Source organism: Salvelinus namaycush, chromosome 27, assembly GCF_016432855.1.
Source record: "Salvelinus namaycush isolate Seneca chromosome 27, SaNama_1.0, whole genome shotgun sequence".
NCBI lineage: Eukaryota > Metazoa > Chordata > Actinopteri > Salmoniformes > Salmonidae > Salvelinus > Salvelinus namaycush.
Genome location: NC_052333.1, coordinates 31,684,982 through 31,710,365, shown reverse-complemented (window position 1 = coordinate 31,710,365; position 25,384 = coordinate 31,684,982). Strand labels below are relative to the sequence as shown.

At 44.4% G+C, this 25,384-nt stretch overlaps 1 protein-coding gene across 1 annotated transcript in view; it reads left to right on the top strand.

Annotated features, from left to right (window-relative positions):
• LOC120022348 (glutamate receptor ionotropic, NMDA 2D-like) overlaps window positions 1-23,302 on the top strand; it is a 46,289-nt gene extending 22,987 nt beyond the window's left edge. Inside the window, exons 5-14 of the mRNA XM_038966241.1 lie at window positions 841-1,049; window positions 2,847-3,015; window positions 4,613-4,766; window positions 8,059-8,184; window positions 8,541-8,770; window positions 15,709-15,869; window positions 16,428-16,615; window positions 19,017-19,249; window positions 20,240-22,751; window positions 23,115-23,302. Coding sequence (XP_038822169.1) covers window positions 841-1,049; window positions 2,847-3,015; window positions 4,613-4,766; window positions 8,059-8,184; window positions 8,541-8,770; window positions 15,709-15,869; window positions 16,428-16,615; window positions 19,017-19,249; window positions 20,240-22,751; window positions 23,115-23,302 — 4,170 coding nt within the window. The remainder of the gene's footprint in view (window positions 1-840; window positions 1,050-2,846; window positions 3,016-4,612; window positions 4,767-8,058; window positions 8,185-8,540; window positions 8,771-15,708; window positions 15,870-16,427; window positions 16,616-19,016; window positions 19,250-20,239; window positions 22,752-23,114) is intronic.
• The last annotated feature ends 2,082 nt before the right edge of the window (window positions 23,303-25,384 follow it).

Genomic DNA, 25,384 nt, shown 5'->3' with positions numbered 1-25,384 from the left:
CATTATTTTCTTTAGGCGTGTAGTGAAGTAAAAGTAAAAGTTGTCAAACATATAAATAGTAAAGTAAAGTATAGACACCCCCAAAAACGTCTTAAGTAGTACTTTAAAGTATTTTTTACTTAAGTACTTTTCACCACTGCCTTCATACTGTCAGTGTCAAGGTGGGCTAATCTGACCCAGTTGCAGCTGAATGATAACATGGTCCCTGCGGCAGTGCTCCTTCAGTTCATTTCCCATCTCCTCTGAGTATATTTACTGAGGGCTCTGGGCTCAGATCAGGAGAGGGGGAGTGAACAAGCAGTGGATGATTGAGCTCTGGGACCAGTTTCTGACCAGTTTCTTATGATGGAAAAGTCAGACCACTTATGATTTACAGTGTGCTCATAGTCTCCATAGTACTGTAACTTACTGTTCCCTATACTATAACATAACCACCATTCAAAATATGAAGATAATAACATAAAAATGCAGGCCATTCCATGGTCGACATGTACACGCACTATTACATAACTAGTCATATTCGAGCCAGACAACTTCAAGTGACCCCAAAGGAGAACTGATGGATTGGTGCTTCAGAAAACAGTGACTTACTTGAATTAATTTGTGAATCACTTCAACACAGGTCGCGGTCGCTTCTGCTTTTTATTTCCCCCGGTATGCAGTCTCCTATGTTAGCTTGACCGCTGAGACACTGGAACACTCTCAAAGTGTTTAGCACATGTCACACTTACCACAAAGCGGCGCGGTGAACAAAAGAGACACACTGTGTCGCACAAAGGTTTCCCTTTTCCACCTCGCGCTCCGTATACTTCCTGAGTGTCTCTGAACAATCTCCTGCAGGTTGGCACGTGGCAGAACGGTGTTCTGGATCTCATCATCCAGCCCTTTTCACGCTACGGCTCCTTCCTCAAGCCGCTGGATGACACCCAGCACCTCAAGGTGGTCACCCTGGAGGAGAGGCCCTTTGTCATTGTGGAGCCAGCCGACCCAGGCACCAACTCCTGCATCCGGGACTCGGTGCCCTGCAGACTACCGCTCAACACCACCAAGTAAGGCCTGCTACTGGGGCGGATGTTTTACCATGACCGACCGTGGTCTAACCATGCAGATGTTTAAGCATGACAGACCATGGTCTAACCATGCCGATGTTTAAGCATGACAGACCATGGTCGAACCATGCAGATGTTTTAACCATGACCAACATGTAACCGACGTAGTTTAAATGTTGTAACTATCATAAGTGTAAAGGGGAATTTCATTCAAAAATCGTGGTCGGCCATGTTGATCCTCATTATTCATATAGTTTATTGAGAGTGTGTTTCATATACAGTGCTTTACTCCACACTAACTAAAAAGGACATAACTCCTAAAAGTATGATGTCACAGGGTTACATTCCCTCTCCTCGAGGCATTCAGGGAAAATAATTGGAGAGAATTTGTAAAGATTTAGCATCTGAATTGTGGTAAATAAATAATATAGCCTTTGAGCTTAAAAATGTCTTTATACAGTGAGCGTACAAAACCTTAGGAACAACTGCTCTTTCCATGACATAGACTGACCAAGTGAAAGCTATGATCCCTTATTGATGTCAGTTGATAAATCCACTTCAGTCAGTGTAGATGAAGGGGAGTTAAAGAAAGATTTTAAAACCTTGAGAGAATTGAGACATGGATTGTGTGTGTCATTCAGAGGGTGAATGGGCAAGACAAAAGATTTAACTGCCTTTGAACAGGGTATGGTAGTAGGTGCCAGGCACACCGGGTTAAGTGTGTCAAGAACTGCAACACTGCTGGTTTTTTCATGCTCAGCAGTTTCCCATGTGTATCAAGAATGGTCCACCACCCAAAGGACGTCTAGCCAACATGACACAACTGTGGGAAACATTGGACGACATGGGCCAGCATCCCTGTGTAACGCTTTCGACGTCTTGTAGAGTCCATGCCCCGACGAATCGAGGCTGTTCTGAGGGCAAAAGGTGGTGCAACTCAATAACAGGAAGGCATTCCTAATGTTTTGTACACTCATAAAAATATTATTTTAAATATTAAAAAGTTCCAAACAAAACCTCAAATGTGAACTTTTGATTGAAGTTTCCCCTTAAAGTAACTTTTTTGGATGCGGCTTAGTCTAACCAGTAAACACGTGCCTTGCCCGTTTTTCTTATTGACATGCTGTTGTATATTCTCTCTTGTCCTCTTTTATAAACTCTCACTCAGTGTTTCACAGTCTGCCCTGGTCTCTAAAGGTCTGATGAGTGTGTTGTGTGTTCCCAGTCTGTCTCTGATGCCTGGTAACAAGGCCTGCTGAAAGATCCATCAGTTTGATTTGCTCAGGGAGATTGGCCCATTTAATTAGCCTACTTTGAACATTCCATTAGAATCTTGAAACCTGCACTGACTGATGGGTTATCATAGTGGGCATACAGGGAGGGACCACGCATTGATGTTTGCCCAGATAAATGCAGCTTTTGATCTACCATCAGGCTTTTTCGGTTGACTTCCCTGTTGTAAAGCTACATGCTTGGAAAGAGTTCACGTATGTCCTGTTAAATCTCCTTGTCCCCTGCTGAGGGTAACCCACACAGAAAAATAGCATTTAATCCTGTTTTAATGCAGTCCTCCTTCTCCTCTCCTGTCTGTCCTGATGTGCCTCCCCTCTCTAAAACTGAGCAGTCCAACTACAGGCAGTATTGATCCAGCTACTACAGCTCTCGCTAATAATTCATACATTCCTCCTTGCCCTTCTGTGTCTCCCTTCTGTTTCTCTCTCTCCTCTGCCTCCTGTCTCTACCCTCTCCCTCCCTGTCTTTCTCTCCTTCCCTCCCCCTCTCTCTCTGTAACCACAGTGTGCCGGTGGATGAGAAATCGTCGAAGCACTGCTGCAAAGGCTTCTGCATTGACGTCCTCAAGCGATTGGCCAAAATAGTGGGCTTCTCCTATGACCTCTACCTGGTGACCAATGGCAGACACGGGAAGAGGGGGAGTGATGGGCAGTGGAATGGCATGGTCGGGGAGGTCAGGGGTCATGCATTTATTCTTCTCTTTCTCTTTTTGTATTCAAAAACGTATTCAAGGGGTGCCATGCAATTCCTCCTCGAAATCCCCTAAAAGTAAATGTGGAGACAGAATGAGACTAAGAACTGTCAAATAGATTAGTATTCCCATAGAAGAGTAACTGGAGTGTTTGGCTTGGAGTCTTGGTGTCACGACTTCCGCCGAAGTCGGCCCTTCTCCTTGTTCGGGTGGTGTTCGGCGGTCGACGTCACCGGCTTTCTAGTCACCACCGATCCATTTTTCTGTTTCGTTTTGTTTTGTCTGCATAATTACACACCTGGTTTCAATTCCCCTATTATGTTCCCTATTTAACCCTCTGGCTTTCATTTCTGTTTTGTCCGTGATTGTTTGTTACGTTAGTGGTTGTTGTTTTTTCTTATGATGTTTTGTAATTATTCCCTTTGTGGAATTTTGCTGTGATTTTTGAGTAAACGTTTTGTGTTTCGCTCAAACACCTGTGTCCTGCATTTGACTCTGCTACTTCGCCGTACACAAACCTGACACTTGGGCAGATGCCTCGTTATTTCCAGGGAAGCCAATCCCCCTCTGAGGGCCGGGATTAATACGGGTGGTTAACAGAGAAGGGGATGTTATATACCAGCACGGCTAAGGGTGTGTTGTTGTGCTTACACAGCCTCCGGGTGCTAGTGTAACAGTACTCTTCTTGCGTTGTGTACAATCAATCCTCGACACGAATTCCAACGTGTAGCACCAGTCATGGAGATTTATTCTGATAGGAACAGCACAAAATTGCACGTCATGCAATGCACGGCTCACCATCCAACTCTGCACTCACGCACGTTGGTTTGGTGCTTGTTCACTGGGCATGTAGTTACCAAAATAATACAATTACAATATACAATATAATATCTTTAACAATGTACCTGATAGGAACAGCACAAAATTGCACGTCATGCAATGCACGGCTCACCATCCAACTCTGCACTCACGCACTGTACAAAATATATGAACCCCCCCCACCAGACACAGTAAGTTGCTAGCTAGTACTGGCGGGAATTCTTTACAACAAAATGCACAACCAATATTCTCCAAAAAACACTGCATCTTATGTGTGATGTTCGAATAACATTTACAAACCGGTTGATATAAATTGTACATTTAAATCATCACTTGGGAGTATAAAAATCACTTTTGACGTACAGTGCTTTGCAACCAACAACTTACCGTTGGTTTGGTGCTTGTTCACTGGGACGATTCTAACTGAAACATCCTCCCTCGTAAGCAAGCTACGCAAACCAGCCAATAAGATGCCATGTTGAGTAGGTGAAGGCAAGACAAAACTAAAACCAAAAACCCATTGGCTTAACAATAAAGTGGCAAGGGGAATCACCAATATAACCCTGTTACACTAGGCTCCTTCTACCAGGTGCCGGTGTCCCTTTTCTCTCGCTGCGAGGCTCCTCAGTCGCTCAACTCGCTCTCGAATCTCGTTAACGTAACCATTTTACAACTGAGACAGCTGGAAGTGAGTGCCTGTGAATGTGAATGGGCCCGTTTTTTTTCTGTTCCTAACTGCAGTTCCCCTCCCGCCCACCAGGTGGTTTATAAACGGGCCGACATGGCCATTGGCTCCCTGACCGTCAACAAGGAGAGGTCGGAGGCTGTGGAGTTCTCCGTGCCCTTCGTGGAGACAGGCATCAGCGTCATGGTCTCCCGTAGCAATGGCACCGTCTCGCCGTCGGCCTTCCTTGGTGAGCAGGGCAGACTAAGAGCTTATGAAGGGCATATGATGTGCTATGAAGGGGCTATGAAGGGCCTATGATGGGCTGTGAAGGGCTTATGATGGGCTATGAAGGGTCTATGGTAACACAACACCTGACAACCCAACCAACATTATCCCCCATCAACAAGGAAAACCTTGATTTCTCTTTCTTGGTTTAGTATCAAAGTTGTCAAGCAATGTTTCACAGGCTTCTCAAATAAAATCCATAAACCCATTCAGTATTCTAATGGGCTATGTTGCTCCTCGGTAATGAATGGTGAAAATATTTCAGAGTAAAATATGTCTCTAAGGTAACGCCTCTACATTTCAAATCGCCTTAGCGTAATTCTGGTCTTTGCCCAACCATGTAGAGAGACTCAGTCTGCAAACAAGGCAGACATTTTAATCCTACAGCTGTCGATTGAGACGTGATGGTACGTTTAAATCTGCAGCCAGATTATACAGTGTGAAATGCACCGAGGTAATGGCAGCTCATCAGATATGACTCTGTAGTACACAGCAATCTGGCCATAGGAGACGGCTGTGCTGTACGTAAAACAAGCTAGTTCAGATATGAACTCAAACAACACAGGCTGGATGTAGTCTTAGTTTCAGACACTCAAACAACACAGACTGGATGTAGTCTTAGTTTCAGACACTCAAACAGCACAGACTGGATGTAGTCTTAGTTTCAGACACTCAAACAGCACAGACTGGATGTAGTCTTAGTTTCAGACACTCAAACAACACAGACTGGATGTAGTCTTAGTTTCAGACACTCAAACAACACAGACTGGATGTAGTCTTAGTTTCAGACACTCAAACAACACAGACTGGATGTAGTTTTTCCCCCTGAATGATTCATGTCCGACTTATATCTGTCTGTCAACTAAGATTTAGTAGACAGTCTGGACATGTTCTGTATCCAATGGCCACCCAGAAGTTTTTTTTACCCCAAGGCCATTTAGTCTGAATCAAGGGTCACTGATTTGATGGTAACCTAAGGGTCATTGGTTTGCTCTTAGTGTGTATTAGCTGGCCAGAGCCCAGAGTAATCGCTTGCCAAGAAAATCTTGGCTCTTCAAGCCTGACTCTTTTTGTAAGGCTGTTTTCTTGAGACCTTCAACCATTCTTCTCAACCATCTTGTTTTGACCTTAGTATTTTTGATATTGTAGGTTACTCCTCTATGACTAAGGTCAGACAGAATATGAACCTCCAAAAATGATTTAAAGACCATTCCTGATTCCTCTTGTGTAATAACAAAAACATCTTAATTTCATTACTATGCAATTACAGAGCAATTGCTTCATTACTTTGTAATAACACATGCATAATTAGTTACGTCACAGGTATCCAATCAACATCGTGTTACCACAAAACAATCCCTTTAAATGCCTCCTATCTTTACCTATTTAAAAAATATATATATTTTACCTTTATTTAACTAGGCAAGTCAGTTAAGAACAAATTCTTATTTTCATTGACGGCCTAGGAACAATGGGTTAACTGCCTTGTTCAGGGGCAGAACGACAGATTTTTACCTTGTCAGCTCGGGGATTCGATGGCACGAGTGTAGTGGTTTGAGAATGGCTTTTTTTGTAGAATTCCCTCCTTGGCTATGTTCCAATGTCAATGCTAGCATACCACTTAGAATGCATGCCTGTAATCTGTCTGTATAGTTAAACACACATCACTTGTTAGAGGGTTGCTGGGCCATGTAAAAACTAACATACACAAATGCTCCACCACATACACTTATATATTTAATAAGGCTAGTAAATGCACAATGTGCATCCACTCTTGGATCGAAACTTTGTCCATTTACAAGCCTTATTAAAGGGATGAGGTCGAGCAACCATCTAATGCATGTCCAATACATTGGCTGTGTCCCAATGGCACCCTGTTACCTATGTAGTGTACTACTTTTGCAGAGGGCTCAATGGGCTCTACCAAAAAGTAGTGCACTACAGTGGGGTCCCAAATGATTGACATCCTTGATAAATATGAGCGATAATGATTGTATAAAATAAATAATTGAAATACTGAGCTATACTGTATTTAAAAAAAATATTGACACCCCTAAAGGTTCTTATAAATAAAGTAGTCAAAAGTTTAGTATTTGGTCCCATAATCCTAGCATGCAAGGACTGCGTCAAGCTCTACAAACTTGTTGGATGCATTTGCAGTTCGTTTCGGTTGTATTTCAGATGATTATTGTGTCATTTTGGAGTCACTTTTATTGTAAATAAGAATATAATATGTTTCTAAACACTTCTACATGAATGTGGATGCTACCATGATTAGGGATAATCCTTCATGAATCGTGAATAATGATGAGTGAGAAAGTTACAGCGGGTCAAAGATGATACACCCAAGAAACGCTAACCTCCCCTGTTGTTGGTAATGGTGAGAAGTTAGCATGTCTTGGGGGTACGTTCTTTGACCCGCTGTAACTTTCTCACTCATCATTATTCACGATTCATTTAGGATTATCCACATTAACGTAGAAGGTTTTAGGAACATATTCTATTCTTATTTACAATAAAAGTGACTCCAAAATGATACATTACAATATTTACAATTAATTTCTATTGGGCACAAAACAATCTGAAACAAAACCAAAATGCAAATGTCTCCAACAAGTTCGTAGAGTCACAAGCTTTGTGTAGTCATTGCGTGCTAGGAATATGGGACCCAATGTAGAATATGGGATCAAATGTAGAAACATTTTGAAAGTATATTATTTTATACTAATACTGCTCAGAGAAAGAGATTTTGTTGAACAAGTAATATTTTTTTTCCTCAAAAAGGTAGGGGGCAAAATTATTGACACCCCTAAATATTATTTTAAATAAAGTAGTCAAAGGTTTAGTAACCCTTGACTACTTTATTTATAAGTATCTTTAGCAAACCTTTGACTACTTTATTTATAAGTATCTTTAGCAAACCTTTGACTACTTTATTTATAAGAATATTTAGGGGTGTCAATAATTTTGCCCCATACCTTTTTGAGAAAAAAGGTATTACTAACAAAATATTTGTCTCTAAGCAGTTTTATTAGTATAAAATAATATAATTACCCAATTTTTGGGAGCATACAATATAGCTGTTCTAATTATTTATTTTATACAATCATTATCTTTATCAAGGGTGTCGATCATTTCGGACCCCACTATATATAGGGAATTGTAGGGTACCATTTGGGAAGTGTCAATAGCTAGTAGCAAGCTAGCGATAAACCTTGGAACAGAACCCTTGTCTTTCTGATGTGATGTTTCAGAGCCATACAGCCCAGCTGTGTGGGTGATGATGTTCGTCATGTGCCTCTCCGTGGTCGCTGTCACAGTCTTTATTTTCGAGTTCTTCAGTCCCGTCGGCTACAACCGCAGCCTGCAAAGTGCAAAGAGTAAGTCATTTATTACAGTATGGTCATTATTATTTCAGGTTATCACCATTGAAGCAATTGAAGTAGTCGTGATGAGTTTACATACCAGTATGAGTAGTACCCTGGGGATGTTTATTTTCCATTCAATGTCCATTTCTCTCTCTCTCTCTCTCTCTGTCTCTGTCTCTGTCTCTGTCTCTGTCTCTGTCTCTGTCTCTGTCTCTCTCTCTCTGTCTCTCTCTCTCTGTCTCTCTCTCTCTGTCTCTCTCTCTCTCTCTCTCTCTCTCTCTCTCTCTCTCTCTCTCTCTCTCTCTCTCACTCGCTCATTGTCTCTCCCACTCCCCCCTATCTCTTCCCCCCGACCTCTCTCTATCCAGAGACAGGGGGCTCTAAATTCACCATAGGGAAGTCTATCTGGCTGCTGTGGGCTCTGGTCTTCAATAACTCAGTGCCTGTGGAAAACCCCAGAGGAACCACCAGTAAGATCATGGTGCTGGTGTGGGCCTTCTTCGCTGTCATCTTCCTGGCCTCCTACACGGCCAACCTGGCAGCCTTCATGATCCAGGAGGAGTACATCGACACTGTGTCTGGCCTCAGCGACAAGAAGGTGTGTGAGTGAGGAGGCCATTCTGATAGGCCAAGATGGCTATAAATGTCTGTTTCCATAGCACAGTGATGCCTCAATTCTTCACACTTCTCCCAAAGTGTGCACTTGCACATTACCTGTCTATGGATTTAAAAGCATTGCATTGGGGAAGGCAGGGCCGGATTCATGCGGGGGCTTACCAGGGCTGAAGCCCCTGGGCCCAGCACCTTAGGGGGCCCAAGAGGAAGCAAACAATTATATATGTTTTACAGTTGAAGTTTACATACACTTAGGTTGGAAATCATTAAAACTCATTTTTCAACCACTCCACACATTTCTTGTTAACAAACTCTAGTTTTGGCAAGTCGGTTAGGACATCTACTTTGTGCATGACACAAGTAATTTTTCTAACAATTGTTTACAGACAGATTATTTCACTTAGAATTCACTGTATCACAATTCCAGTGGGTCAGAAGTTTACATACACTAAGTTGACTGTGCCTTTAAACAGCTTGGAAAATTCCAGAAAATTATGTCATGGCTTTAGAAGCTTCTGATAGACTAATTGACATCATTTGAGTCAATTGGAGGTGTACCTGTGGATGTATTTCAAGGCCTACCTTCAAACGCAGTGCCTCTTTGCTTGACACCATGAGAAAATCAAAGGAAATCAGCCAAATGGTAGACCTCCACAAGTCTGGTTCATCCTTGGGAGCAATTTCCAAATGCCTGAAGGTACCATCTGTACAAACAATAGTACGCAAGTATTAACACCATATGACCACACAGGCGTCATACCGCTCAGGAAGGAGACGCGTTCTGTCTCCTAGAGATGAACGTACTTTGGTGCCAAAAGTGCAAATCAATTCCAGAACAACAGCAAAGGACCTTGTGAAGATGCTGGAGGAAACAGGTACAAAAGTATCTGTATCCACAGTAAAATGAGTCCTATATTGACATAACCTGAAAGGCTGCTCAGCAAGGAAGAAGCCACTGCTCTAAAACCGCCATCAAAAAGCCAGACTACGGTTTGTAACTGCACATGGGGACAAAGATTGTACTTTTTGGAGAAATGTCCTCTGGTCTGATGAAACAAAAATAGAACTGTTTGGCCATAATGACCATCGTTATGTTTGGAGGAGAAAGGGGGAGAACACCATCCCAACCGTGAAGCACGGGGGTGGCAGCATCATGTTGTGGGGGTGCATTGCTGCAGGAGGGACTAGTGAACTTCACAAAATAGATGGCATCATGAGGAGAGGAAATTATGTGGATATATTGAAGCAACATCTCAAGACATCAGTCAGGAAGTTAAAGCTTGGTCGCAAATGGGTCTTTCAAATGGACAATGACCCCAAGCATACTTTCAAAGTTGTGGCAAAATGGCTTAAGGACAACAAAGTCAAGGTATTGGAGTAGCCATCACAAAGCCCTGACCTCAATCCTATAGAACATTTGTGGGCCGAACTGAAAAAGCGTGTGCGAGCAAGGAGGCCTACAAACCTGACTCAGTTACACCAGCTCTGTCAGGAGGAATGGGTCAAAATTCACCCAATTTATTATGGGAAGATTGTGGAAGGCGACCTGAAACATTTGACCCAAGTTAAACAATTTAAAGGCAATGCTACCAAATACTAATTGAGTGTATGTAAACTTCTGACCCACTGGGAATGTGATGAAAGAAATAAAAGCTGAAATAAATAATTCTCTTTACTATTATTCTGACATTACACATTCATAATTCCTAAAACAGGGAATTTTTACTAGGATTAAATGTCAGGAATTGTGAAAAACTGAGTTTAAATGTATTTGGCTATGGTGTATGTACACTTCCGACTTCAACTGTATATATGTATACAGAACAGAAATATAAACGAACTGAAATAAAAGATCCTGGAAATTTTCCATATGCACAAAAAGCTTATTTCTCTCAAATTTTATGGACACATTTGTTTACATCCCTGTTATTGAGCATTTTTCCTTTGCCAAGATAATCCATCCACCTGAAAGGTGTGTAATATCAAGAAGCTGATTAAACAGCATGATCATTACACAGGTGCACCTTGTGTTGGGGACAATAAAAGGCCACTCTAAAATGTGCAGTTTTGTCACACAACACAATGCCACTGAAGTTTTGAGGGAGCGTGCAATATGCATGCTGACTGTAGGAATCTTCACCAGAGGTGTTGCCAGAGAATTGAATGTTCATTTCACTATCATAAGCCACCTCCAACGTTTTTTTTTTGCCACGCCAGCCCAGGACCTCCACAGCCAACTTCTTCACCTGTGGGATCATCTGAGACCAGCCACCCAGACAGCTGATGAAACTGAGGAGTATTTCTGTTTGTAATGAAGCCCTTTTGTGGGGAAAAACTCATTTGGATTGGCTGGGCCTGGCTCCCCAGTGGGTGGGTCTATGCCCTTCCAGGCCCACCCATGGCTGTGCCCCTGCCCAGTCATGTGAAATACTAAAGATTAGGGCCTAATGAATTGATTTCAATTGACTGATTTCCTTATATGAACTATAACTCAGTTAAGTCGTTGAAATTGTTGCACTTTGCGTTTATATTTTTGTTCAGTATTAGTATATATTTTTTTTTAAGATGCAAAAAAAAACACAAATAAAATTGCATTATTTCTTGTAATATTGAATAGTTTTATCACACCACACCAGAGAGCATCATTTTGCCACAGAGGATCAATAGTTAATAAAAAATTATTGTGGGTTATTTTTTACCACACTCACATGCAGGTATCTGCCAAAATAAAGGAAACACCAACATAAAGTGTCTTAATGAAAATGGTGTTGGGCCACCAAGAGCTGTCAGAACAGCTTCAATGCGCCTTGGCATAAATTATACAAGTGGACCTAAACCATGCCAGGAAAATGCACCCCCACACCATAACATATACTTTGTATCTCTCGTTTACTCAAGTGTTTCCTTTATTTTGGCAGTTACCGGTATGCCTACAATCGGGAATGCTGCTATTTGGCCAGCATGCGTGCCAAATATACAGCTTGTTGCGTTGTGGCCATAGACATATAATCCATAGAAAGGTTTTATAACTTCTTACCCTGGCAATTTGACTGTTAAACTAATGGGTACTCTAGCAATGGATGCCAGTCCAGACTTGAAATGCCGTCTATGGATTCTATTTCTATGGTTGTTTGCGGTTGTCGTTTTGCCTTTTGAAGATTTCAAAATACAATTGTGGGAAAAACGTACAGTTTGGAAAGCAAATGCGTACTTCTGAAAAGTCTAATCTGTCAGTACAACCGATAGAAGCACATGTTTCTCAACAACTCCCATTTTCTTTGCGAACACCAGCACTGTTTTTCAAAGTAGCTCATCATGAGATAGGCTATTGCCACGATGAGCGCATCGGCCATCACTGTGAGTAGGCTATGGCTTCATCTTTATCATTAGGTGAGACATTGTCCCACCGGAAATGTTATTATGTAGCCTACTGTAGGCAATGGTATATACACTATATATCAAAAGTATGTGGACACCCCTTCAAATTAGTGGATTCAGCTATATCAGCCATATCTGTTGCTGACAGGTGTATGAAATCAAGCACACAACCATGCAATCTCCATAGACAAACATTGGCAGTAGAATGGCCTTACTGAAGAGCTCAGTGACTTTCAACGTGGCACCGTCACAGAATGCCACCTTTCCAACAAGTCAGTTCGTCAAATTTCTGCCCTGCTAGAGCTTTCCCGGTCAACTGTAAGTGCTGTTATTGTGAAGTGGAAACTTCTAGGAGCAACAACGGCTCAGCCGCGAAGAGGTAGACCACACAAGCTCACAGAACGGGACTGCCGAGTGCTGAAGTGTGTAGCATGTAAAAATTGTCTGTCCTCGGTTGCAACACTCACCATCGAGTTCCAAACTGCCTCAGGAAACAACTCAGCACAATAACTGTTCGTCGGGAGCTTCATGGAATGGGTTTCTATGACCGAGCAGCCGCAGGTCAGGCCTAAGATCACCATGAGCAATGCCAAGCGTCGGCTGGATTGGTGTAAAGCTCGCCGCCACTGGACTCTGGAGCAGTGGAAGCACATTCTCAAGAGTGGTGAATCACTCTTCACCATATGGCAGTCCGACAGGACGAATCTGGATTTGCCGGATGCCAGGAGAATGCTATCTGCTCGAATGCATAGTACCAACTGTAAAGTTTGGTGGATGAGGAATAATGGTCTGGGGCTGTTTTTCATGGTTTGGGCTAGGCCCCTTAGTTCCAGTGAAGGGAAATCTTAACGCTACAGCGTACAATGACATTCTAAACGATTCTCTGCTTCCAACAGTTTGGGGATGTCCCCTTCCTGTTTCAGCATGACAATGCCCCCGTATACAAAGCGAGGTTAATTCAGAAATGTTTTTTCGAGTTCGGTGTGGAAGAACTTGACTGGCCTGCAGAGCCCTGACCTCAACCCCATCGAACACCTTTGGGATGAATTGGAACGCCGCCTGCGAGCCAGGCCTAATCAGGCCCAACATCAGTGACCGACCTCACTAATGCTCTTGTGGCTGAATGGAAGCAAATCCCTGCAGCAATGTTCCAACATCGAGTGGAAAGCCTTCCCAGAAGAGTGGAGGCTGTTAAAGCAGCAAACGGGGAGACCAATTCCATATTAATGCCCATGATTTTGGATTGAGATGTTTGATGAGCATCCACATACTTTTGGTCATGTAGTGTATACACTGTACAGTTGAAGTCGGAAGTTTACATACACCTTCGCCAAATACATTTAAACTCAGTTTTTCACAGTTCCTGACATTTAATTCAAGTAAAAATTCCCTGTCTTAGGTCAGTTAGGATCACCATTTTATTTTAAGAATGTGAAATGTCAGAATAATAGTAGAGAGCATGATTTAATTCAGCTTTTATTTCTTTCATCACATTCCCAGTGGGTCAGATGTCTACATACACTCAATTATTATTTGGTAGCATTGCCTTTAAATTGTTTAACTTGGGTCAAACGTTTCGGGTAGCCTTCCACAAGCTTCCCACAATAAGTTGGGTGAATTTTGGCCCATTCCTCCTGACAGAGCTGGTGTAACTGATTCAGGTTTGTTCGGCCTCCTTGCTCACACACGCTTTTTCAGTTCAGCCCACAAATGTTCTATAGGATTGAGGTCAGGGCTTTGTGATGGCCATTCCAATACCTTGACTTTGTTGTCCTTAAGCCATTTTGCCACAACTTTGGAAGTATGCTTGGGGTCGTTGTCCATTTGGAAGACCCATTTGCAACCAAGCTTTAACTTCCTGACTGATGTCTTGAGATGTTGCTTCAATATATCCACATAATTTTCCCTCCCCATGATGCCATCTATTTTGTGAAGTTCACTAGTCCCTCATGCAGCAAAGCACCCCCACAACATGATGCTGCCACCCCCGTGCTTCACGGTTGGGATGGTGTTCTTCGGCTTGTAAGCCTCCCCCTTTTTCCTCCAAACATAACGATGGTCATTATGGCCAAAAGGTTCTATTTTTGATTCATCAGAGCAGAAGACATTTCTCCAAAAAGTACGATCTTTGTCCCCATGTGCAGATGCAAACGGTAGTCTGGCTTTTTTATGGCTGTTTTGTAGCAGTGGCTTCTTCCTTGCTGAGCGGCCTTTCAGGTTATGTCGATATAGGACTCGTTTTACTGTGGATACAGATATATTTGTACCCGTTTCCTCCAGCATCTTCACAAGGTCCTTTGCTGTTGTTCTGGGATTGATTTGCACTTTTGGCACCAAAGTACGTTCATCTCTAGGAGACAGAACGCGTCTCCTTCCTGAGCGGTATGACGCCTGTGTGGTCATATGGTGTTAATACTTGCGTACTATTGTTTGTACAGATGGTACCTTCAGGCATTTGGAAATTGCTCCCAAGGATGAACCAGACTTGTGGAGGTCTACCATTTTTTTTCTAAAGTCTTGGCTGATTTCTTTTGATTTTCCCATGGTGTCAAGCAAATAGGCACTGAGTTTGAAGGTAGGCCTTGAAATACATCCACAGGTACACCTCCAATTGACTCAAATGATGTCAATTAGCCTATCAGAAGCTTCTAAAGCCATGACATAATTTTCTGGAATTTTCCAAGCTGTTTAAAGGCACAGTCAACTTAGTGTATGTAAACTTCTGACCCACTGGAATTGTGATACAGTGAATTCTAAGTGAAATAATCTGTCTGTAAACAATTGTTGGAAAAATTACTTGTGTCATGCACAAAGTAGATGTCCTAACCGACTTGCCAAAACTATAGTTTGTTAACCATACATTTGTGGAGTGGTTGAAAAACAAGTTTTAATGACTCCAACCTAAGTGTAGGTAAACTTCCGACTTCAACTGTATATATATTTCCTCCTAACATTGTACAAGCCGTGTGTCGCTTCATTGGCCTGGGCTATTGATTGTTTGAATTCAAGACCAGATTATCATCAGTTTGTCAGTCAGAGTAGCCACTTATTTTGGTAATTTGTGTGGTATTAAAAAATATCCATCTAATGTCTTCTGTCATGACAATTTATGCATTGATCCATCCCTAATGTTCCTCCCTCTCACTTCTCTCCCTTTCTAAAGATCTTTGTAATAAAAATGCAAGGAGAGCAGAATTCTGTTCTCTTTGGGGGGAGAAGAAGAAACTGTTTTTAAATGAGGTCTAAGGAAGTTGGGTGGACACCGGACAGCACCACGAGATGCAGAGAAAAATCACAAGAACATCTCAAAAGATAGATGCTCAACTTGTTGAGTTGGTTTTGGAGATTTGAGCAGCAATCTTTTCGAATGTTCTTGCATTTCGACAGTTCTTTGATTGTTGACATGTCGCTTGATGTATTGTCCAACTGTCCAACTTCCTTAGATCACTATGCATGCATTATTTACGTTGTAATGTACTGTTGTCACTCAACTCTTACCCTGAATCCCCACATCGACCTCTAGTTCCCCCTCTATCCCCCCAGTTCCAGCAGCCCACTGAGCAGTACCCCCCACTCCGATTTGGCACCGTCCCCAACGGGAGCACGGAGGAGAACATCCGCAGCAACTACGCCAACATGCACAACTTCATGATCCGCAACAACCAGAAAGGCGTGGAGGAGGCCATCGACAACCTCAAGACTGGGTCAGTTTGTGTGTTTCTGAAGATGACATCCCGTTCATTTCATTGCATTCAACCAGGAACATGTTCATTAGGCACCAAACGGAAGAAAACAGCCTGAAACATGGAGGGACTACCTAGACTTGTCCAATAAGAAACGCTCATTTTCGTTTTTTCCGTTGCAAAACATTTTTTTAATAGGTTTTCTGTTGTGTGCCCTAATGAACATGACCCAGCATAGCAGCCTCTTAGCAACAGTTATCTCCCCATGCAGTCCTGTCCTACTGTATGTTTGTTTATGTCTCTGCTGGGTTTATAGTGCAAACTACTGTATGAATTATGCTTACATTAGATAAAACACACACACACTTATCATGTTGGAAGCATTAGAGTAGACGTAACAAGTTGTGCGCCTCAGGCGGAGGAGAGACACTTCCCCAAGACGACTTGACCACCAGAAGCTTAGTCCTCACCCGGACTTGACGTACCGTGTTATTAAACCTCACATTCTCACTTATCATTTCACCCTCATCCCCTCTTCTCTTTCTCCCCTCCCTCCCTCCCCCCCTCCCTCCCCGTCAGTAAACTAGATGCCTTCATCTATGATGCGGCTGTGCTAAACTACATGGCGAGGAAAGACGAGGGCTGTAAGGTGATGACCATTGGCTCGGGCAAGGTGTTCGCCACCACGGGCTACGGCATCGCCCTGCATAAGAACACCCGCTGGAAACGCCCCGTGGACTTGGCCCTCCTGCAGCTGGTGGGAGACGGTGAGGAGAGAGAAAGGAGTGGGGGAGAGAGGGGTTGGGGACAGGCAGGAGAAGTTGATAAATGTGCTGGCTTGTTAGTGGCAGGCTGGCAGCATCAATCTGTCTCTGCTTTTAGTGGTGGATTGAAGTGAGGAGAAAAAAACACTGTCCTGCAGTACCTTCTGCTTAATTCAGTTGAATGCTGTTCACATTCACGGTTTTACAGTTTGTCCTGCATACTGTACTTTGTACAGTAGACCTACATACTACAGGTAACTGCCAAATTAAAGGAAACACAAACAAAAAGTGTCTTAATAGGGCGTTGGGTCACGTCGAGCCAGAACAGCTTCAATGCACCTTGGCAGAGATTCTGAAAGTGTCTGGAACTCTATTGGAGGGATGTGACACCATTCTTCCATGAAAAATTCCATAATTTGGTGTTTTTTTGATGGTGGTGGAAAACGCTGTCTCAGGCGCCACTCCAGAATCTCCCATAAGTGTTCAAATGGGTTGAAATCTGGTCTGAGACGGGTATGGCATATGGTTTACATCGATTTCATGCTCAACAAACCATTCAGTGACCACTTGTGCCCTGTGGATGGGGGCATTTTAATCCTATGGGGGCATAGTCATGGTAGCCAAAATATTGGCAAAAAATAATGGTTTGCCCAGCATTTGTATGCATGACCCTAAGCATGATGGGATGTTAATTGCTTAATTAACTCAGGAACCACACCTGTGTGGAAGCATTTGCTTTCGATAGACTTTGTATCCCTCATTTACTCAAGTGTTTCCATTATTTTGGCAGTTACCTGTAGGATTTAGAGTAGTCCTACATACTCTGTCTTTACAGGAGGCCTGCCATACTGCAAGACAGTCAATTCATGTTGAATGTTGGATTTATTGGGGTTGGTTGTGACCCAGATTAAGCCTTAACACGGACTTCAATGGTGATTCTCTATTTAACATGCCTTTTAGTCCATGAGTACTTTAGGCTTAATCTGGGTCTGTGCAATCACCCCCCATACATCATAAAAGGTCTTAAAGATTCCATATATGTGTTCTCAAGTACTGTATCATACTTTGCATTGCTAATGTTACAATCGGGGACTCTTTTTTTTATTTGACTGTCACTCATTTGTTCCGGTCCTGTGATTAGAAGGTGGTGTTATTCCTTCGGCTTGTGCTGAGGATGTTGCAGCTCTGTCTGAGCTCAGAGAAGCTCTATGTGAAGCCCTGAGTTTGGTCACGATTAAGGGTTGAATGTGAAAGAGAGCGGGGGGGGGGGGGGGGTTTATTGAAATATGATGAATGAGATTAGGAGTCTGTCACAGTTTATGATCACGCAAATTAGCATCAATTGTTTAAAAAACAACACAGTTGTCAGTGAAGTATCGTGACTTTCGTGGTCTAGCACTCGTACTTGACTTTTTCCACTGACTTTGCTGATAGATCCTATTGGGGGAAAAATGTACTTACTATGACTGTGGTTGTCCCACCTAGCTATTTTAAGATGAATGCAATGACTGTAAATCACTCTGGATAAGAGTATCCGCTAAATGACTAAAATGTCAATGTAAAAATGTAATCAGAGAGATCACTTTAACTCCTGACTGTGAGTTCTTAACTACACATTCTTGGAAGAATATTTTTGTTAGGTAGATTCCCTTTTATTTTGTTTTATTGGAGTGGATTATGACATTCCAGTCAACATGGTTAATTCATGTTTTTCTAATCCATGTAGTTTGGGCTTTACAATGGGATTTCCAACACAGGGCAGTTAACCTAAGGTTAATATAGTTGAATGTTTCACTGTTTTAACTCTGATGACCAGGGATTTTAAAACACACTTTTGGTAGCTACTCTTACAATGCAGGGTGCTTTAGCCGTCAGACGTGGCTGTCATTTCAATACATGTTGTCTGCTCTCCGCTGAGCACAAACTCTGGGTTTTCCTAAATTTTTCCTTCACAGTGTAACAGTTGTTTTTGATAAATGGAACTAATGGTTTGTGCTGGGAGTCCTATTAGTGTCCGCCACCTTTCATCTGTCGAGGTCACTCTTAACACGGGAGACTCTGTATCCAGGCCATTTCCAACTTCCATCAAAGCTATGCAGCTTCTCTCTCTCCCTCTTTCCTCCGGCTTCCCCCCTCTCTCTTACACACATACACAGGCTTACTCTCTCACATTCTCGCCCCCCCCCCACACACACTATTTTCTCAATTTTCAGCTTTCATTTTTCCATCATACAACACCTCTGAGCCAGACACACTTTCACCCCTCTTCCTCCTGACCTCTCAACTATTACCTTCCTAGCTTCCCCCTTAAGGTATAAAACAATGCCTGTCCCATAACAACGGCAGATAATCCCTCCTTGTAGTTTTTTTATTTCTCTCCCATCTCCTCTTCTCCCACCGTCAGATGAGATCGACATGCTCGAGCGCCTGTGGCTCTCGGGGATCTGTCACAACGACAAGATTGAGGTGATGAGCTCCAAGCTGGACATCGACAACATGGCGGGGGTCTTCTACATGCTGCTGGTGGCTATGGGGCTCAGTCTGCTGGTTTTCGCCTGGGAGCACCTGGTGTACTGGAAGATCAGGCACTGCCTGGGCCGCTCCGGTGGCATGGACTTCCTATTGGCCCTCAGCAGGGTGAGTTACTGACTGATTTATAGTGGTAGTAGTGATGCCCCCTGGTGGTGGTAGTGGTGGTGGTGGTGGTAGTGATGCCCCCTGGTGGTGGTGAAAGGGAAAGGGCTTGGTGCATCAACACATCACAGGCTATGTTTGTACCTCGTTTTAAAAGTGACCCAGTTTTCTCCAAGATTTCAGAGGACGTTGTGTTTTCTTACTGCTGCGTTCTACGTCGACGTTCCGGGATCTCTCCGACTGTGACTCCCGCTTTCAATTTCACCGAATGTTGATTCACGTGCTCAACGGGCAATGTTGATCCATGTCCATCAGATTTCTGTCCTCCTGATAAATGAGATTTAGTGGGATGACTCTTGACTTTCAATAAGACATATTGGTATTGAATGATTCTTCTTCAAGTAAAGGTGACAAGGCTGTTATGATTTACATGGCCCCACCATACAACACACTTAACCAATAATGGTAGCCTATCAGTCTTTTCAGGCTGTAAATTACCTGCATTAGAACTGTCACAAGTTCCTCCTCCGCCCTCATTAGTATTTTGTGGTCAGTTGCCTCCTCTCCGAGAGTACAGAGCAGAGCGAGATTGCACAGAGTGGCATCCGCCATATTCATTGCACGTCACATTTTATGCTAGAGAGGAAAGAAAGGACAAATGATTCTCTTTTAAAGAGTCAGTTCTGACTTACTGTTTGACCACTGCACTAGGAGCTCCAGAGTGCGCAGCACACTAGGGGGTCATTTAGAAAGAGCAGTTGAACTGAGCTTGAGTGCACCGTAATTGCAGACACTGAGGTAAGTGTATGCAGACCTCTATGGGGACACATTTCTGCTACATTTCTGCCACAACTTATGTACATATGTAGCCTAGTTTTACGAGACTTTACGAGACTTGCGCGACTTTCAGTATCAATGTTCTCATCTAGGGATACTGGGATGTGGAGTTTGCTAGCTGTATCCTAACTAGCTTCCCCTTCTATGTCTACACAGGGTATGTACAGTTGCTGCAAGTTTGAAGATGAAACCGTCTCTGGAGGCCTCAGAAACACACTTCCCCTATATCAGAGTGTTCCCACAATGCCACCTCCACCCCAATCCCACATCTCAGCGGCTGTAACCTGTAACACTACTCTTGCCATGGTGCAGCAGCAGCAGAGGCATCATCACCAGCAGCAACAGCAGCATGAGCAGCAGCATGAGCAGCAGCAGCAGCAGCAGCAGCAGCAGCAGCAGCAAGCATACAGCATGCTTCCTGCTGGATCTCCTCCAACTACTGGGTACTCTGCAATGGCCCTTGGGCCATCAAACAGTCCCCTTTTGGAGGGTCCCATGCCGTGCTCCACTTTTCTGCCTCGCCATGACCGCAGATTGGCTGTGGTAGACCGCTGGAACCGTCCCAAGCCCAGCACGGACAAGCCGATTGGTGGCAGCGGTGGGATCCCAGACATGGCACAGTTTCAACAGGGCTTGCCCCCTCATTGGGCTGGGGGAGCCAGTGGAAGGGACGGGAGTCTGGATGAATACAAGCGATACTATGGCCCGATCGATCCAGAGGGCTTAGGGGCAAATGCTGACCCACAAACAGGTGGCTCTCAAACCCCCAAAACGAACCAGAGGGGGACAAAGTCCTCAGGAATGCCTAGACTACCTTCTAAAGGACCGCCCACTGGGCACTTAATGTCCAAGCCCGCTCTACCGCTCCCCTCATCCCCACATCCACCGCCATTTTGGAGAAGAGGCAGCCTCCCGAAAAGAAAGGGCTCCGGGGGGCCTCTGTATGAGAACATCCTCCCCTTGGGGAGAAGAGGGGGAGGGCGGTACGGAGCAAGGGATGGAGGTGGCAGGCGAGGCCGTCGCCCTCCCCTACTCCCATTGCCTGTCCCTGTCGCGTCCCCTGCCCTCACTACCCCTACCACTCCCTCTCATTCCGCCCTCTACACCTCCAGCTCCTGCTCCTCCACCTCATCCAGTTCATCCTCGTCCTCATCCTCCGTCTCCCTCTCACGGTCCAACTCACCCTCATCCTCCACCATCACATACACATCGTCCCAGAGTTTTAAGTACAGGGCTGGCAGTAGGGATGTCGAGGACGTTTATGACTCTGATGAGCTGATAGAGGAGTCTAGCCTCCTGCTAGGACGGAGAAAGGGCAAATCCCGACGCATGTCCTCTCGCTCACTGCCTTGCAGTCCACCCCCTCCGCCTGTACCACCCCGCAAGCCTCGTCTACAGTATGAGAGAGAGAGGGCTGGGAGCCAGCTAGCCCAGCTGCAGGAGTGGTGGACCTCCTGGGGCGAGAGAGAAAGACTTAGAGGAACAGGAACCAGGGCCGAGGGGAAGGAGGAGAAACGGCATCACAAAGACAGAGAAAGGGAGAGAAAGAGAAGGAAGAAAGGCCGGAAGAAAAAAAAGAGAGAGGAGAAGGAGAGAGAGCGGGAGCGCAAGCGGCATAAAGTGAAGAAGAAGAAGAAAGAGGAGAAGGTGAAGAGAAGAGATCGGGGCAAGCGATCAGAGCACGAGGAGGGAGGTGGTGAACAGAGAGGGCAGCTCAAAGCGATAACGCAAGAGGCCTACTCCTCCTACCCGGCTCTGAGGCGTGACTCTATGAGGAAAAAGAGTGAAGGTTTTATCAGAAGTTACGGATGGGATATTCCAAGGGATGAAGACAGGAGAGATAGCGAGGACAAGGAAATAGATGATGGAGAGGACACTAGAGGCAAGGAAAGGCACAGAAGTCCTTACTCTCGCCACAGGCATGCAGGTAGGCCTTCCAGTTCCAGCAAGCAGTACCAGAGCCCCAGAAAACCCTCAACCGCTGTCAAATTCTGGGGAGCGGGAAACCCATCGTCAGAGATTCCTTCATCTGCATTTCTGCCACTGATCCCTCTCTCGTCCAGGCGCAGGAGTAAGGGTTCAGATAGAGAGGCCCTAGGGAAAGAAGGGGAGACGCGCCCCCTGTTGGGCAGGAACGAGAGAGTGGAGGTTCACTCCAAAGAAGGTTTGTCGTTTCATGAGTGGGATTCCGAAGATGATGATGAAGATTCCGAGGAGGAACGGAGAAAAGTGGAGCAAGAGAAGAGACACGAGAGACGACGAAGGACCGCATCAGAGTCCGAAAGGGAAAGTGATAAGATGGTGGGCATCTACTCAGACGACGACGGCTCCTCGGGAGAATTTGGAAAGTTCGAAAGGTACTGGGAGGGTCATGAGGGTAGAGCGGTTGGGGGAATAGGAGGGGGAGGTTGGTTTTTCGGCACTTATCCCGCCAGAGAAAAAGCCGGCAGCATAAACAGTAGGGATGGCTCGTTATTGGGCCGTGGGGAGGGATGGGGCGGAGCAGGGGGAGCAGGGGAAGGTGGCTGGGGTTCAGGGAGGATAGGTGGTACACAGTGGCCTCCACCTCCATTGACACCACCAGCTCCTCGAAGATACTGGTCCGTGGACAAGCTTCCCGTGAAGGAGGAGAAGAAAGAGAAACGGAAGGACAAGGACAAAGGGCGAGGTGATGTGGCTTGCAACTGCCAATCTGCCCTCGAACATCAACACGCTCACTCTAAGTTGGCCATGGTGAGCTCTCCTAGCCAGGAGGAACTATTTCTACACTGTCAAAGCTTTGTGACTAGCGCCAATTCCAAACGGCATTCCTTCAAACCCGACCGGACCCAGAATCAACCCAAATCGGGAAGCCAGTCCAACCTCAGCATCCAGAGGACAGACCGCATTCGGCAGCCTTCTACATCGCAGGCCCTCATCCCCTCCCTCCCTCCACCAACACTCCCAGCCCTTCCTGCCCCTCCCTCCTCATCCCATCCCATCCACATCCTTCCTCCCAACTCCTCCTCTTCGGTCTCGTCTCCCTCTGTAGTATCCTCCACCCCAGGCGCCCCCCAGCCGTCTTCTATGGCTTCTGCTAGTGCCAAACTCCTGTACCAGAGACTGCGCTCAGTGCCCCAGCCCCAAAGGTTACAGTCACCTCACCTGCCCCTCAAGGCCAAGAGCCTCTGCTCACGGAGGGGGTCCGCACACTTCTCCAGTGTGGAGAGCGAGGTGTGAGGCGAATCATAGACACCTACCTGGGTAGGAAACACCGACCTATTCAGACAACCTTGGGTCATGACTGTTTGGCAACCGCAGTTTTGTATCTCAGCCCCCTGTAACTCTTGCACAACCCCCATTGTCCAGTCAGAGGGAGTGCACAGCAATGTCATGTTTACTGGGGCTCTCTTCATTCTGGTCAGAGTATCTGTACGACTACATGTGTTGTTGGTAAACTGAAATTGGTGTCAGAAGTGGGATCTCCGAAATGGGGGTCGTCCTCCTGACACGGCCGTGTCTTTGGGTCTTGAAGTGAAGTGGTTGTTATTGTTCAGTTATATTTGTTCATGAGGGCTCAGGTACTCGTTCATAGGCCTCCCTACTGAGGGCTCCAATGCAGGAACATTTGACTCACATCCCTGAAACATTAACCTCCAACGTTCCTTTACCGAACGGTTTACACCTCACAGGCCTGTGAAATCTGAGGGTCATAGTTGTGTACGTTCTATGTTTCACGTTTAGGGAGAATAGAATAGTAGCTAGCTCTCTCGGTTTTCCCCATTCACCCTCTCGAACTCATATTTGATGTTCTGTGTCTGTGTTTTACCGTGTTTGTATTCTTGACAACAGGGTAAGTCGACTGTGACTGATCTTATACTGTGCCAAACTTCAGCGGAGCTTACATACAATGCTGTTTCATTGATACCACAGGTACTCCCCCATTCATGACCCTCTTGAGCAATACATTACCTGCACACCAACAGTTCATGCATTTTATATTTTAAAAGGTTATTTTACTAGAGTGTTGTTATAAACTGAGACAAATGTTTAAATTTTGACAAAATGTAAGCACTGTGCTGTATTATACTGGGTACAAGCCAAATGTTTTCAACTACCTAACGTCATTGGCAGCCTCCCCCCCCCCCCCCCCCATAAGACAGAATGTAGCCTTGACCTAGTCTGCTGCAACTATGAAGACACTATAAGATTGTAGCATTTTGGGGGGGGGGGGGGACTAGATGGAATTGTCAGACATGTGGCCTCACAGGTGGTCAGGATTCATTCTCTGTGTCCCAGTAACGATGTCAACATGATAGGTGCCTAAATGATGCTACCAGAGATGCGTTTGTGAATCCGTAATCAAGAGCTAGCTTGCTCAGAGCAATTTGACGGTAAAGCTGATACCTGCACAGTCAGATGTACTTTCAAATCAGCCAGTTTCCCAACAACCTTTAGCATTAGCATTAGCATTAGCAACAGGAAGTTGAGTAGCGGAGAGTGAACACTGTTACGACTTTTTGTGTGTGTTGTCAGTAACCCACAAGGCTAGTTCCATCTTCTCCATATAGTCTGTTTAGCTCATTCATCTGCCAGTGACTGCATCTGAGCCATAATTCAGCTGAAGAAAAAAAAGAGTAACCTTAGTTAACACGAAGTTGTTGTGTAAAGTTTGTCTGCATTTCTTTGAATATCTAGATATATATCGCATATATATATTTGTGTAGTTGGGTAGCATTAGAGTAATTGTTGTTTAGCATCTTGATATGGGGATATTGTTTATCATTCCAGTGCCATTAGATAAGATATGAATGTTCCATGTGAAGGAAATATCTCCTTTTTTCACCCACAATTGGGAGCGCTCTTTGTTGCTAAAAGTATAGGTTTTTATTCTTAAAACCTAGTTAACCCAAGAGCGGTAGGAACACAATGGAAGCAGTGCTTTGCTTGTTACAATCAACAGCTTGCAAGAATCCAATGACGAGGCTAACCCGTGGGCGAAATGTTACCTGCTAAGGTATTTGTACCACAATTTAACCGAAATCTCTGTCCCTTGTCCTTGTCTATTTGTTGTGTTGATGAGTGTCTGCAATTGTAAACCGTTCTATTTTTTATTAAGTATCTGTGAATATTTCTTTCATCTCAATAATAGCATATCTATATATAATAATATATTTCAAAGATAAGATCTTATCTGTTAAGTTTGTCTACTAAATTTACAGTATTATCTAGGAAGCTGGCTTTTTGTCTGTCTTACCTGGTCTCAAAACCCAGTGAAATCAGAGACCAGTACCTGACTGTGTTCTTACCGACCATCGACCA